General features: G+C 35.5%; 1 protein-coding gene across 1 annotated transcript in view; it reads left to right on the top strand.

Moving 5' to 3' along the window:
* The window catches only part of MMP16 (matrix metallopeptidase 16), a 191,954-nt gene extending 176,998 nt beyond the window's left edge, over positions 1-14,956 (top strand). The window contains exons 8-10 of the mRNA XM_009276043.2: positions 1,486-1,636; positions 6,154-6,269; positions 10,830-14,956. Coding sequence (XP_009274318.1) covers positions 1,486-1,636; positions 6,154-6,269; positions 10,830-11,164 — 602 coding nt within the window. The 3' untranslated portion in view covers positions 11,165-14,956. The remainder of the gene's footprint in view (positions 1-1,485; positions 1,637-6,153; positions 6,270-10,829) is intronic.
* The last annotated feature ends 790 nt before the right edge of the window (positions 14,957-15,746 follow it).

The following is a 15,746-nucleotide window of genomic DNA, read 5'->3' as shown; positions in this document are numbered from 1 at the left end:
ACCTCCATGGGCTGCAGGGGGACAGCCTGCCTCACCATGGTCTTCATCATGGGCTGCAGGGGACTCTCTGCTCCAGTGTCTGGAGCACCTCCTCCCCCTCCTTCTTCACTGACCTTGGTGTCTGCAGAGTTGTTTTTCTCACATATTCTCACTCTTCTCTCTGGCTGCAATTGCCTAGGTTTCCCCCCTCTGCCTTCTTAAATATTTTATCCCAGAGGCGCTACCACCATTGCTGATTGGCTCGGCCTTGGCCAACGGTGGGGGCATCTCGGAGCCGGCTGGCATTGGCTATATCGGATATGGGGGAAGCTTCTAGCAGCTTCTCACAGAAGCCCCCCCGTAGCCCCCCTGCCACCAAAACCTTGCCATGCAAACCCAATACATGAGGTTAGCTATCCAGTAACAAGAAAGAGCACAGGAGGCATCCTCTCCAAAAACAGGTGTGGGGGGACTGTACTACAAAATACTGGTGCAATTGCTGCTTCTGTAGACATGTATACCTCTATATAAACAATATATTTAGCTAGTGACTGCAACAGTAGGGGTTCAACCACTGAGCATTGCTGTGCAGGAGGCACTAGGCTATTATTCGTATTTAAGATGGTTTAGGTAACCTGAGGTTTGTGTAGACACTGTGCTAACACCAGCTAGAGTCGTACAACTACCTTGTATTATCAGCATGTAATAAGTCAACTGGGTGGTCTTGAATGATTTGTCACCCACAACCAAAGGTTAAATCTTACTGCCACTGGTACTAAAGGCAACCCCCCATTAATTTCAGAAACACAAGGTTTTCACCTGTGGAACATCAGAACCTCAGTTTGCTGTCTTTAGGCCACACATTATTAATTTCAGAAACACAAGGTTTTCACCTGTGGAACATCAGAACCTCAGTTTGCTGTCTGGCCACACTAAACAAAATATGATTAAAAAAAATATATAATTCTATGGTCATTTCAGAAATAGTCTGTACATCCTTCATAAGTAATTTAACTTCATAATTAATTTAACTTCTTGAAGAGAAGCAGAGTACAAAGTTATAAAAGTATATGGTGTCAATGAGGATAGGAATTTTATTTATTTATTTATTTATATGTTTTCTTACTTCATTTTGTCGTAAAATTCACTCTTCTTTCCTCATGAAACGTAAATCTGTTGTGTAGTATTGCTGTGAGCATATTACATTATCAACCACAGAGCATCTTGAGATGACTTCATTTTCTTTTTGGGTTTGATCTCTATATAGTTGGTATCAAAATATTCCATGGGCTTATTGAATGAAAGGTGCTTTATAAATGCAAGGTATCTGTAAGGCATATTTAATTTTGCATTATCTGCCATAGGAGAAAATTTTAATTTCATTGTGTTTGGCAGAACCACTATAGCCCTTTGGGAGTCTTTCTTATTTCTTAGGAGTGTATTAATACTGAGAGTACTGAAGATTAACACACATATATGTATGTTTATATATACGCTTTTGTACAGGTAACAAGTTCTGGGTTTTCAAGGACACCACTCTCCAGCCAGGTTATCCTCATGATTTGATAACACTTGGAAGCGGAATTCCTTCCCATGGCATTGATTCAGCAATTTGGTGGGAAGATGTTGGGAAAACCTACTTCTTCAAAGGAGATAGGTTGGTACAGGAATTCTGCAAGGAAGCTGTTTGGTGGATATCAGCTAAGCATGTTAATCTTTTCCTCTATTTCTCAAAAGAAGTCGTCAAGCCACTTAAACAGTTAATTTTCTGTGGATGAAATTAACCCCTCCTGCATAGAGGGCCATACTGTTTTCACATGTCTTATAACCTAAACTATATTTGTGTGAATATACTGAAATAAGTATATGTATATCCAGTGGAAAAGTTATGTTTTAGAAGTCAACAGGAAAGTCACAGTTATGGCAAATTTAAACTTAAATATTCAAAGTAATGTGGTTATGTACACTCTTACCTGCTCCTTTTTATCCACGTTTCTAAACCCTAGCACATAAACAGGCAAGGCATGATCCAAAGCTTTTTAAGGTCAGTGAAAATGACTTCTCTTCTACTATTTAAAAATGAGGTAAGAAAGGGAAATGACAGCTAAACCAGGAAGCTAGAGAACAATTTGAGCAGTTCCCTAGGAATTATTTTTAAATAAATCTTACAGTTCCCTTCAATATAGACACTTATTTTTATGATTAATAAATAACAGAAAAAAATTGTAAAATCTGAATTATTTTCCAGTCCTGAAAGAGACTTGCACTAGTCACTTAGTCTCTCTGTGTCTTCATTTCCCTGTCTGTAAAAATAAGGGAAAAAATATTTGTCTGCTTTATAGAGGTGTCAGGAGAACTCATTAATTTTTGAAATTCTGCAAGTTATCTGAATGATGGATGTTACAGGTTTTCAGGATGTTGTTTTGTTTGTTGATTGATGTATCACTGTGCAAATTCTGAGTGCTCAGAGACAAATTATTCTTTATTGATAATTGTAATGTTTATATTAGTATTATTAAAAGTATGATGACTGCTTTTGTTACTGTGTGGTACTTAAGATTCTGAGACACTAATAGCATTCATGGACCACATAAGAAATTAGTGCACATCATAGAATAAGTCTAGCACACTACAGTTGATCGTTTTTAGCAGTACTGTAATATTGCACTACAGATTGCCACAACCAATTTTATTGTTAAAGCTTTAAAAAAAAAAAAATTCTCCAACACTCATGATGAGGAAAGTAGATAACTAAGTAAAATTTTTGTGGTGTTTGAAAACTAGGTATCATTTCAAGCAATCAATTTCCACAGTGAAGAAGCAAGCCACCTAAATAATTTGCTTCCCATAGTTGAGTAGATTTTTTTAATCTAACTTAATGTAAGTTCATTTTCAGGTAATAATTTTCCACCTCCACACTCCTGGGAAAGTATGTACAGAAGGTATGTTATGTGACCTGTACTTCCTTTAGGCTTTATTCAGCAGTGTCCTTTTATATTTCCAGGCACAGGCAGTTACATATAGTCAAGACTTTCCTAAAACACTAGGGGTAATAACAGAAGACAAAAAGACCTATCAGAGAAAACATCTGTTGATGGAGAAGTTGCTACTTAGAGCTAACAAGCACAATGAAACTCAGCAGGATATAAATGCAATACAGTATGTTAGAAGAAGATCGAACAACATGAGCCTTGCAGAGATAATTGAGCTATTACAGGATATTGACCACCAGTGGGAATAAACCCATATACCACTAAGCTTCAAAATGTGTATTTTTTATATCACAATTTTTTCATAATGTAAAGTTAGAGTTGAATTCTCCTGTTGGTTTTAGTAGTATGTATGTCTACTACAGGGGTGGATCTTTTCCTGAAGAAGGTATAACATAAATGTAGCTTCTCGGTGGCAGGAGGTAGGAATGAAAGGGAACCAAAAAGTTATGCCAGCATCAAAATAACAAAGTATGTTCTTCCTTATTTAACTTGAGGACCTGTATACTTATTTTGTTTTGACAGTAATCTGTAGTTAAGGAGCTCCAGGGCAGAACCTAGACAGAGTTAAATGTCCCAGAACAGTGATATACATGAAAAAGTTAGAGCAATAGCATACAAAGTACCAAATATTGGCTACAAAATGAAAAACAAAACAAAACAACAAACCAGTAAGAAGATTTAAAAGACCAAATAGTAAATGGTATTGTAATACTCATATGTCTAAAGCAGCTTATGTATGGATCATTATTATTTATATTTAAAATGATCCATTTAAACACTAAAGATAGTTCTTCCAAATAATTGTATGAAAGCTAAAGAGGGGACAAAAGATGACTACAGAAAACATTTTGCCCTGTCTCATTCCTCTCCTACAAGAATTGAGTAGTGTAGGACAGGATGATAACAGGTTCGCTGCACTTCTTGTTTATGCCCCTGTCTGGTGTGACTGTTTCTTGTACTTTAAAAGAGTATAAATGAATATTTTTTTCTTCATAAAGCTTAGTCATCCAATAGTTCAGAATATCATTAAGTACATAGGATTAGATACAGGAAAGAACACGTTTTAGCAAATATTTTCCAAATTCCCTTTTTCTAAAGCCATGAAGTGCACTTTCTTTTATTTCCCTTTGTTACTTTATCAGTCTTTGAGATACAGTAACATAATTTATATCATTTGTAAAGCTTAAATCATTCAAATCATCATTGGGGAGTCTGCTTGTGAACATTTGGCATGCCAAGGAGAATCAAGACTAGGCTTTTCCTTATCCTGTAGACGTGCTCATTATTCCAGCACAGATTGCCGAGATAGTATCATGATCAGTCCTTCCCTCATAGGATTTCTCATCAATGTCGAAAAAACAACAGGTTTAGGACTTTTGAGTGTGCACTGGGTGTGTCCGCAAAGACTTGTTTTTTAATGACAATGTATATTTTTGAAAGTCCTTTAGGACTGTCTGTTTCCATCATGCAGCCTAGTGGAAAAACACAGAGGTTAGTAAAAGGAGCTCAAAAAGGTGAAAAGGTTGGAAGAGAAAAAAGGAAAATGAGTGGAAGTATGCAGGAAGGAAATAGGGTTCTGGGAAATAGGGATAGAGGAAAAGGTAAGACAGTTGATAAAGAAGAAATGCAGATAAAAATGGAGATTAGAAAATAGAATGTTAAACTCAGCAAAGAGTGAGAATAAAGAAACAGAAAGAGACAACAGGCAAATGTGAAAAGAGAAAATGCAAACTAAGGATGAAGAAGCGCAGAGTCAAAAGATGAGCAAGAACTGGTTGCAATAGTATTGATGTCAGAGCTTTGTTTACCACTTCTACATATTGTTTCTTTCTCCATGTAAACTCTGAAAGATGTTACATTTCAAAATAAAGAGCATTGCTCTGTTGGCTGGTTACTGATGCATATGTGACTAGATTAAGAAATCAGGCTATAAAAATAATTTATGCATAAGAAAGAAAAAATAAATACAAATGTTTTTTAATATAACTTGCCATCTCTTAACCCACTTGAAATCTGCCACCTTTTAATTTCATTGAAAGTTTAAAACCAGAGAAATGTCCCACAGGGAGAAATACGGAGTAGTTTAGACCATTTTGTTTTTAAAAAAGATTAAGATGTGAATTGATTAGAGTGTCCAAGTACCTTCACAGGGACAAAATATCATCCACTTAAGGACTCTTTAATATATCAGGAACGATCATAACAAGGATTTTTAAAAGCTGAAGTCAAATGAATTCAAATTAGAAAAAGGGTCAAGTTTTTAGCAGTGACCAGATTATCAATGAAAGTGATACATTCTCAGGCTCTTGATGTCCTGAAATGGTGAGTGGCTGCCTTTTAATGTAACTTTTCACATGAATAAAACTGATTTTGGAAAAAAAAATCTCCAAGAAAACTATGCTTTAAATTGGTATGCTCTAAATTAATGCAGACAAGCAAAATATGAAATGACCCACCCAAATATTATATCAGGATACACAGAGATACTAGAGATACAGTATATTAATTCTTAGAACCAGTTTATAATAAGATATGCATAACAATTTAGCCAGCTGCATAAGAACAAAGAAATTATCAACATTATCTGTAAGTGTAAATAAAATTACAAGTGTAAATACTTCTTACATGTTCAGGTTGCCTAGAATTTGCAAACTGAAGCTTTTTAAATTGGAGAAGGGCTGGCTGGCAAAAAGGCACAGAAGCAGGTTGAATTTTATATTACACTGTCTCTATTTAATGATAAAAAATGAAAAGCTACTGTAATGCATACATATAAGTTTGCTGGGAGTATTTTAATCTGAATCCACTGTCATTTTCATAATTAAAATGTTATATAAAACATTAATGCATCTTTCTTGCATATGTTGCATCTCTCTCTGTCACTGTGCAGAAGTCCTAGGCATCAGAATCGCTGCAATTATAAGTGAGATGCATGCTGATTTAGTTGTCAAAGTGCAAAAATCTTTTATCTTCTTTCTGCTTACATGAAACAGTTGTCCAGTTCAGCAAATAGATTTCTTTTTAATCTTGTAGTATGTTCAAAGAAAAGAAGTCAAGTATTCCCATTTGTGGCTAATGAATGTAGCAAATGTTAGAAGAAGAAAAATATGTAGTTACTTATCTGTTATCTTATAAATGCTTTTTTTTTTTTTTTTTTTTTTGTCCTTTAAAAAAAATTCAGGTACTGGAGGTACAGTGAAGAAATGAGATCCATGGACCCTGGTTACCCCAAACCAATCACAATTTGGAAAGGTATCCCAGAATCTCCTCAGGGAGCCTTTGTCCACAAAGAAAATGGTATGCAAACACATTCCTGTTTTAATGATTTACTAACACTGTTTATGTAAGATAGAGTAGTAGAGGGGTGATTGACTATTCAGGTTAGGTAGTGAAGGAATTTTTGGTTTATGAACAGAATATTTCCTGCTATAGGACTTGCTGTTGTGAAAATGGCTGTTTGTTTGCATGTACCATTTAACACAATGGAGAAAAATCTTTCAAATTTAGTATCATAAACCTTAATTTCCATTCTTTCTTTTCTTGTTTTTTAATTCACTTAATTATTTTTGTTCTCTGCTGAATTATAGTACCTCTTAAAACAAGCTTCCTAAACACAGTATATCTCTATTTGAATTGTCAAGGTGTTGGCTGTTTAAACAGCTTAGAAGGTATTATCTTCATTCTGAACAATTAGAAAAAAGAAGCAAAATCATTATCTAAGCAGAAATATCCCTAGGAAACTGTGTAAATCAGAGATGTCATAAGCCCATGATGCAGAAATGCAGATCACAAGGATGCTGTGCACTTCTGTATGAAGTGCTATTACCTGTATCAAGATGCATCATCACATACAGGGACCTAGAATCTCAGCTGGCCACACCTCCAAATGAATGAAAGCAGCCAAAATCTCCTTCCTCTTATGAGAATTCAGTCCTACCTAGGGGCTGCTAGCAGGCTGCCAAGAGTGCCCTCAGTTGCACAGAGTTTAGATCCCTTTGACAGGAATAAAAATATGCATTTGTCATCACTTATCATTGTTGGAGAATTGTTGTATGGCATTTATGATTTATTTATTAGTAGATTCTGAGTTTATTCTGTTTGCCTCACAGACAGCACAGGGATATACTACCATATTATTTTAATTTCCTTTTAATAAGCAGATAAAAAGATTTATTTCCTTGTATAAACCATTTCAGTCTCTGATTTCAACCTCCAACTTGATTAAGTAATTTACCATGGAAATGTTTGGGGTTTATTTCAGAAATTTGTTTAATTGTTTCCTTGCTTTGTCTCTGTTTTATCCAGAAGCAGAAACCCTTTCTGGATTCTGGCCTTTTGGCTAGACTGGATTTTTCTGTGTTGTTTTTATTTGTTTTGTTTTGTTTTTAACTGGAAAGTAGGTCAGTCAAGATGATATTCTGCATACATCATACTCAATAACTAAGTGTGTAAATATACATTTACGTGGAAATGGGCACAAACATTATGTATGCACAGAGAAACATAATGAATATAACCTCTGTTTTCTTCCCTTCATTACTTTTTAAGCATATTTTTAAAGATTTGCATCCAAAAGGAATTTAACATATAAATATATATGTATGTATGTATGGGTTTGGTTGTTTTTTCTTACCTTGATTACATTCCGCATAATAAGTTTTCTGTACTGAGCTCAGGTACATGTGTGTCTCATTACAAATGAAAATTATCTTACTGTAACACTCAGACCAGTGGGCTTGAAAGTACTGCATAGGCAGAGCACTCATTCCTAAGGCAGGAAAGACTCTTGGTTACTCTAAAGCCACTTCTACCCCAGTGGCTTTGATAGTCTGTCTGACTCTTTGAATGAGAAGGGCGGTAAAACATGACATGAGATCATGGAGGAGGGGAAGGGAAAGAGGACATTCTTGGGCTTCTCAGAAAGCCTAAAAGGGCCCCAGGGCAGAAAGAGGGACTGAAAATGACACCATAAAGTTCCCAAGAAGACCACTAAGATATTTTCCCTGAAATCAAGAAAATAGACGTCTTAAGAAATAGTTCAAAAGTCCACTGTTGTTTACATGAGGAGAGAAAGAAACAAAAGCAGATGCAAATAAGAAGTACCACAGCTTAGTTGGAAAGAAGTTGATTACATTTTGCCTGAAACTGTTTTCCTTTCTTTGGGCAGAAGCAGAGTTGACAAGGAAGTTTTACTGTATAGCTTTGTAAGAGAACATCTGAGCATGTCTTCCAGTTAATCCAATTTGTTTTAAAGAATACTTTTTTCTTTCCCTTGTCTTTCTGTTGTGTAAACCATGCAAATGAACACCTGCAATAAGTCTGAACATAAAAGGATTTTGTCACTGTCCACAAAAATTCTGGGTAATCTTGCAGTAAGAGGCTTGGGAAAGATGAGAAAAAATGACTTCCTACTCTAGTCAGCATCCTGACTCAGTGTCCTAGAAGCTTGGTAAAGTACAGGTAACACCTTTGAAACTCTCCCTGCCACTTCCCATATTGTGATTTGGTTTCTAATGCTGTGGTAGAAACTCTTAGGAGGAGGTGAAGAAGAAATTTTCTTTCTGTTGTTCCATGGAATCTGAGATCACACAAAGTTCTCCAGATTGGAGAAATCTTTCTTTCTGGATTGAGAGCAGCATAGAAAATCTCAACTCCCAACTATAAGTTCTGCTAAAGTGGATGGTGGGGCAATTTTTAGAGAGAAGAAAGTGAAAAGGTAGTCTACTTTATTAGCCCATTGAGCTTTTTTTGCCTTGTGCTTACTACCACTCCTAATTTGAGTTTCTATTTGACACATTAGTGACTGCTGATCCCTTCCATGATGATTGGGTCAGGCATTGCGCTCACTACTCTCAGCGACTAGCACCTAGAAAATTGTAAGGAGCAGCTCCCAAAGCAGGCTCAACAAGTCAAGCAGATTAGATGAAATCGCATTCAACGGTTGTGTGAAGGCCATGAGAAGCCGTAAAACTACTCAGTCTCTTAGAACTACTCTTCTCTGCTGGTAACTTCCACCCTTCAGCTGTTACTGTTATCCTGGTTCCTGCCTCAGCAAAATGACAGAAAAGTTTAAACTACCATCAGAGTTTTCCAGTGGAAAATATGCTCTGATAGAAGAATTTTTACTGGACCTACAGGGGCTGGCGATTCCTTTGCTGCTTTGATTTTAACAGTTTTAATTTGATATTTCAATGTATAATAGCAATTAATACTAACTAGTGTCAGTATTCTGACTTATATGTACCCTTGATGTATACATATATGTATTCTGTATGTATGTACGAATACAGATTTAGAGATGTCATATCTGCATATGGTCTCCGTATATGTATTAGAATATTGATAGTGATAATGTGTCAAATTTCCACACTTGTAATATTTATCCAGGGCCAGTATGTACAGTGCTTTCTTACATCCACATTGTTATATGAAATGAAAAGATAGGGTAACCTGTGGCTCAAAATACTGAAATTTTGCATTTGACAGTATTTTTCTTTTAAACTACAGATTGCTTTAAGGAACTTTATATATGCTAAAATTTTAAAACTTCATCGTATTAAAAAAAATAGAATGCTCTTTTTTGTTTTGTTGCAATCAGAATAGAAGGTATTTTGTGAACAAGCCTCCTAACTACTGTTTTAATATAGCTCAGTACTTTTCTTTTCTTTTTTCTTTTTAACCAGTATTATGCCTTTCTATAGATACACTAACACATTCTCAGATAATAAAACTGCAAGGGATTAAGGAAAGGGAAACAGTACCTTTTCAGTGGCTAGAAAGGCCATTAAAATTACATAAATATCTCATGTAGAAGAATGTTCAAATATTCTGAATATTCTGAAAAGTGGCAGTAGGTGATGAAGATTTTTATACAGTTTGAGCTGAAAAATATACTATCAAGTAATTTTTTTTTCAGAATTGAAAGAAACTAACTGCTGTTTGAATAGGTGATTACTAACATTATCTCCAGATAACCAGTTACTGATCTTTTCAGGAAGCATTGTTAAAATGGCAAATAGTGCCCAATATGTCTTAGTATTCTTAGTGGCCTTTAGTACTGCAGGAAATAAGCTGAGGTCTATAAAGTGAAGATAAGGAAAAATCCAGCCGTTTGCATTCAGTTCATAAACAGTAGGAGGAAGTTCACCCATCCTGAAGGTTTGTTTCTTGCCAGATCAATGCCATTTTTCAGCTGGGATAATAAAGTGGATTTTTAGCAAGGAGTCAAGTGTTTTTTTTTTCCATTTAGGCATGTTTAGTAATAACATTGGATTGCACCTGAATGGTCAAATACCAGCTCTTTACAGAAAACTTAAATCTGGTTACACCTGCTTTCTCTTGGCAAAGCTGCTGTTGTTTCATCCAGTTTTCTTCTTCTGAAGTATAGCAGTAGGCTATGTGACACTGAAGAGGGTCAGTTCTCATTTCTAGCTAGCATAGCATTGCAATTTGTTTCAGTAGACTTTCCATCTTGAAGAGGTTGTGATGCTTTGAAGTTCTGGCCCTGAGGATTCTAACTCTGGTTGGGTTTTCAGTGAATGAACAAATCAGCTGGACCCTGGTCTGTCAAAGATCATATTCTCTGGAACTCCTTTATTTTTTTGTAGTAATGGAAGAAAATAAAATCCCTGTTTATTGAATTGAAAAAACCCAACACCCCAATGTTAGGTTTTCTAGAGACAGTAAAGAAACAAAATTTGTAAAGAAGATTTGAAAGACTATAACTGAAGTCTATTCCTTACACCTTTTTAATTTTTTAATTACAAAATAATTTGATACCAGTAGTTTCGGTCATGGTGTGTTGATGACATGATTTCATCCAATATGACCATGAATAATTGCAATTTTCTTCCTCAGGCTTCACATATTTCTACAAAGGAAAAGAGTACTGGAAATTCAATAACCAGATGCTCAGGGTGGAACCCGGCTATCCCAGATCCATCCTCAAGGATTTTATGGGTTGTGATGGACCAACAGATCGAGATAAAGACCGACACAGCCCCCAAGATGACGTTGACATTGTCATCAAACTGGACAACACAGCCAGCACTGTGAAAGCCATAGCCATCGTCATTCCCTGCATCCTGGCCTTGTGCCTCCTTGTCTTGGTTTACACTGTGTTCCAGTTCAAAAGGAAAGGAACACCCCGCCACATACTGTACTGCAAACGCTCTATGCAAGAGTGGGTGTGATGTAGGGTTTTGTTTTTTTTCTTTCCCTCACAGGAGTTTGTGGTAACTTGAGATTCAACACAAGAGCTGTTATGCAGTTTCCTAGCTAGGAGCGGGCATCTGTCAGTCTGAAACAAAGCTGATCTTTAAAACCCAGGGGCTTGCCTGTCCTGCGCATGAGTGGCGATTCGCTCAGCTGGGAAGCTTCCATGATACACAGTATCTGCTGTTTCTTCAGTCCTTTGTCTTTCTTTGTCATTCAATTCTAGGCCTTTCCTCTGCACGCTCAATGCCCTATAAACTATCAGGATTAACTAATGAAGAGGAAAAAAAAAAATCTCCAGTGTTTCTACATTTTTCCCTTAAGGCCTGTTCCCCTTTGAAAAATTTTTTGCTGAAAGTAAATTTTTTTAGAAAAACACAACAACCCACAACAGAACTTTCAGGAAAGTGAGAAGACCCAAAACAGCTTTGTCTCCAAAGAGGATTGCTTTCTGTCTGCTATGGATAAAGTCCTATACTCCTACTTCCAGTTTTGTCAGGTGGGAGACTCGGATGACATGCAGGACTTCAGACTGTTCGGACAGCCATTTTCCAACAAACAAGGGGCCAAAATATCTGCAATATAGTAACAGCCTTAATAATACATTCATTTTGTGTTTTTTACAGCTGCTCTGGGCTACGTCCTTAATGTTTTAAACTCATTTATATTCATTCCTATATTCAAGCAGAACCTTTTTATTGGTTTGTTTGATTTTTGGTTGGTTTTCCTGCATAATCTTTCCCAAGCTGTACCAAGCCAACTGCCCCAGGCCTTTCATAGGTCTGTCAGGAGCACTCATTCCAAAGCATGGTAAAAAGCAGTGTGTCTCTGAAGTGGATTTCAATGAACTAAAGCAACAGTCATGCTATAGAGAAACTTGACGCTGGTATTACATTGGTGGTGTAACCCTTTGAGAACTATTGCATCTGTTTTCAGAGTCTGGTGGATGTTAATCTTGGTTGTCATTACATTATAAGATTGTGTTTAGGTAATACAGGTTTTAAAAGAAAATCAATTTTTCAAAACAGATTTCCTGTGACTGCAAGTGAGTGTTTTTAATTATTTGCATTATTGATAGAAAAGCATTTGTAACATAAATAGAATACAAAATATATTTACCAGCTACTTTCTGGTTAAAGGAACCAAACCTATTTTAATAACTTCTACCACTTACCAAGAATTTTTCTGAACTGGCGACAGTTTTATAGCTTAGCCTTTTATCTTAAGCATCTTGAATTTATCTTTTGAACTATGTTGCATGATGATTCAATTTGCCTCTGCCGAGGTAGAGTTACAGTTTCAAAGGAAAGCTAGGACGATGACTCTGATATTGCATGAGTATCCTCCAGTGTGTTACCCCTTTGCATGTTCACCACAGTTCTCAAAGGGTTAGTCAAATTTCTGGCCTTCAGCCGAACGTGATATCACTGACAGAGCCAAGGGACCATCAAAGCATTTTGTCATTCTGTGTAATTTGTGCTAACAGCAGTATTGTCATTTTCATGTGACCTGCAGAGCAGGTTTGTATCAATATTTTTTTCCTAGAGAAAAGTCAGCAACTGACAGACCTCTTTATTGATTTTAGGAGCTGCTTCTTGCAGTGATAGGCTTTACAGTCACTGGGCTGTGAACTTATTAAAGATGGTCAGAATGATGCACCCCAAAAGTCAGACACCTGGTTTTTTATGAAAGCCAGGATTTGAGGGGAGTAGCTTTTGCAACAATGAACAGCTTGCCTTGAACTTGATTATTGACCTGTTGACTGTCATTACCAAGTTAAACATTGTCTTCTGTGAACAGCTTCACTGTCTGAATTTCCTTAAAGTGTACTGTCCTATGTCTTTGATCTTTGACCTTTAACTTGCAAACTGGCACAAACTGAAGGGAATCTGGTGTTGCGAATGAACTAAGATGAGTTTTATTTCTTAAAAGACCTGATATACATTATCCAAAATTAGAGAAAAAAACGTTGAAGTGTTTTCATAGAAAAGAACTGACATAAACTAAAATATTTATGATAGATCTGTAGAAGGGTATTTTGTTATGTATACATGCACACTCTAAAAATGAACTACAGTAGAAGTTAATTTTTATTTAACTTGAATACAATTTTCAGTATAAAATTATAATTTCTACAGATAGCTAGTTATTAATGAAAGGTTATAGGAAAGTATTAAAATACTTGAAATGGCCAGTATTGGCTTTTACATAAAATGATAGTTTTATACTACATTCAACCAATTTCTTACTGGTTTCTTAATCCACATAACTGGATCACTTTTTAGAGAGTGTAGGTATATATACATATATATTATGGTTATTATTATTTTGGTAATGGATAGCTTGACTGCCTTGAATTTATATTTATATTGAGCATAGCATGAAAAATAGTATGCCTTTTTGTCCAATTACATGATTTTATATTGATTTGAGGACTTATTTTATGAACATATGTGGCATGCTATAAAGCATTGCAAACTTATTTCTTAGAGCATAAACAGATATACATATGTATGGCTAACAAAAATGAAGATTAGAAAAAGATCTAGTTTTACAACAAATATGCAATGCAGATGGCATTTTGGAGATGTTTTGTAAAGGTACTGCATACTGTAGGTTAGAAGTGCACCAGTATCAGCCCATAGCATTATTTAGTAAATCCAATTCAGTTGTTTCTGAAAATATAGATTAATTGACAGTTAAGTAACATAGGATATTTACTGCACATCAGCTCATTTGGTGAATTTGGAGTTCGATGCCTGTTTGTCATATATATTAAAATGTGTGTGTGTGTTTGTATACTTATAAATACACACAAACACACACATCCACATACATGCATATTTTAATCCATGGAGAGATTTTTATTGTCAACAAACTACTATAACTTATGTTCTGCTACAAACAGAACAAAATGATTCATGTTGCTGTTCCAATTTTGTCCCTTGGATAGTTGGTGGAAAATACTAACAGCACTACTTATTCTGCATTTGATTTTCCTCTACAATAGGAGAACTTATTTTATAATATCTTTAAGTCAGAACAGCATCTCATCTGGTTTTTTACTCACTTGAAAATTTCACTTCAGTTTTGAAATATCTTTCATGGCAGCTTTAACTTTTTGTGCAACTGTTTCCCTGACAGTAATGAAGTGCTGAGCATGTTGACTGTTGTTCTTTGATAAGGTAACAAAAATGTTTGTATTTGGAGAATTTAACTTTAATTATGCAGGAAGGTAAGTGTGATAAGTCTAGTGCTTTGTATATGGTACATCATAGATACATGAATACATAAGTTGATTGTTTAATCTATTTTCTTTTACTTAAAAGTGCATATATATTATATACAGAGAGAGGGAGAAAAAATAATATTATATCGGCATGTTTATGTCATGCAGAGCGAGATTGTGTTGGCATTTCTATTACAAGCTCCTATTTTCAGCAGGTTGTAACACAGTGATAAAGGTTTGCTTTAAGTAAAAGATGTAGGAGCAATTGTGTTCACTGTAATTCCCAAATACATACTGGCTAGTTTCAAATTATAGAAGTTCAGAGTAAATTAGTGATGTTGCTTGATCTAGTTTTGAACTCAAATGAGTAAAAGTTCTAAGACGATGTTATTTTTTGAACAGTTGTTTTTCTACCGGGGCCTATAATTATGAGAATTAAGAAAAAACATATTGAAAGTATTTTCAGTTCTGCAATCTGGGTTCCTGCTCATGTGCCGTAACTTTTTTCATAAAGTTTTTAATAAACATTTCCATATTGCTATTGTCATGATCTGTACCGTGGAACAATACAAAACTGAATATGCATTGTGTTAATCAGTTACAGTCTATCAAGCTGACTATACAGGGTCATGTATCTTCAGAGTACTACGGTCTGTATGATGCAGGAGGCCAGAGTACACGATGGCAGTGTTTCCTCTGGCCTTTTAATGTATAAACCTATGAAAAGGTTATTGACTGTAGACACAAATTAATTTTTATCAAAAAATACATTTAAAAAACTATGTAACTGTATATTTACTGGATAGGCTGGGATGGAGAGACTCAAATGGCTCCAGAGGAGCCCTTTCAAGTCTCCTGAATAAATGTAATACATATTTTATATCTTCCTATGAACTTTTGTTCTTTTTCTTCTCTCGAAGTGGGGCAAAGAGAGGGGATAATTAAAGAAAAAGATTTTTTTAAGGCTAATTTGTGAATGAAAATAACAGAAGCTAATAGATTCAAACGTAAGGGGCAGACTTACACTTTTTCTTAAAAGTGTACTTCACCTCCCCAGTTGTTTGATCAAGACTCCTGTGCCGTTAGCACTGTGGGTTAAGAACAGAGCGTAAGGCTTAATTTTTGAATTTTCAGCTTTTTTGGGGGGTCTTACTTCACAATCTTAATGTCAGTGAAATGTAGCTTTGGTACCAAATTATATAGAATCAAATTCTAGCTTGTTGGTTAGAAAAAAGTGTAGAATAGAAAGTAGGTCTGCCTATAAGCAATGGAAGCATTACATTCCTATTCTAGTTTTTTTCATTTGAACCATCACTAGGGCAAACTTTAAA

Source organism: Aptenodytes forsteri, unplaced genomic scaffold, assembly GCF_000699145.1.
Source record: "Aptenodytes forsteri isolate BGI_AS27 unplaced genomic scaffold, ASM69914v1 Scaffold433, whole genome shotgun sequence".
NCBI classification, from domain to species: domain Eukaryota; kingdom Metazoa; phylum Chordata; class Aves; order Sphenisciformes; family Spheniscidae; genus Aptenodytes; species Aptenodytes forsteri.
This window is presented reverse-complemented; position numbering and strand designations above follow the sequence as displayed.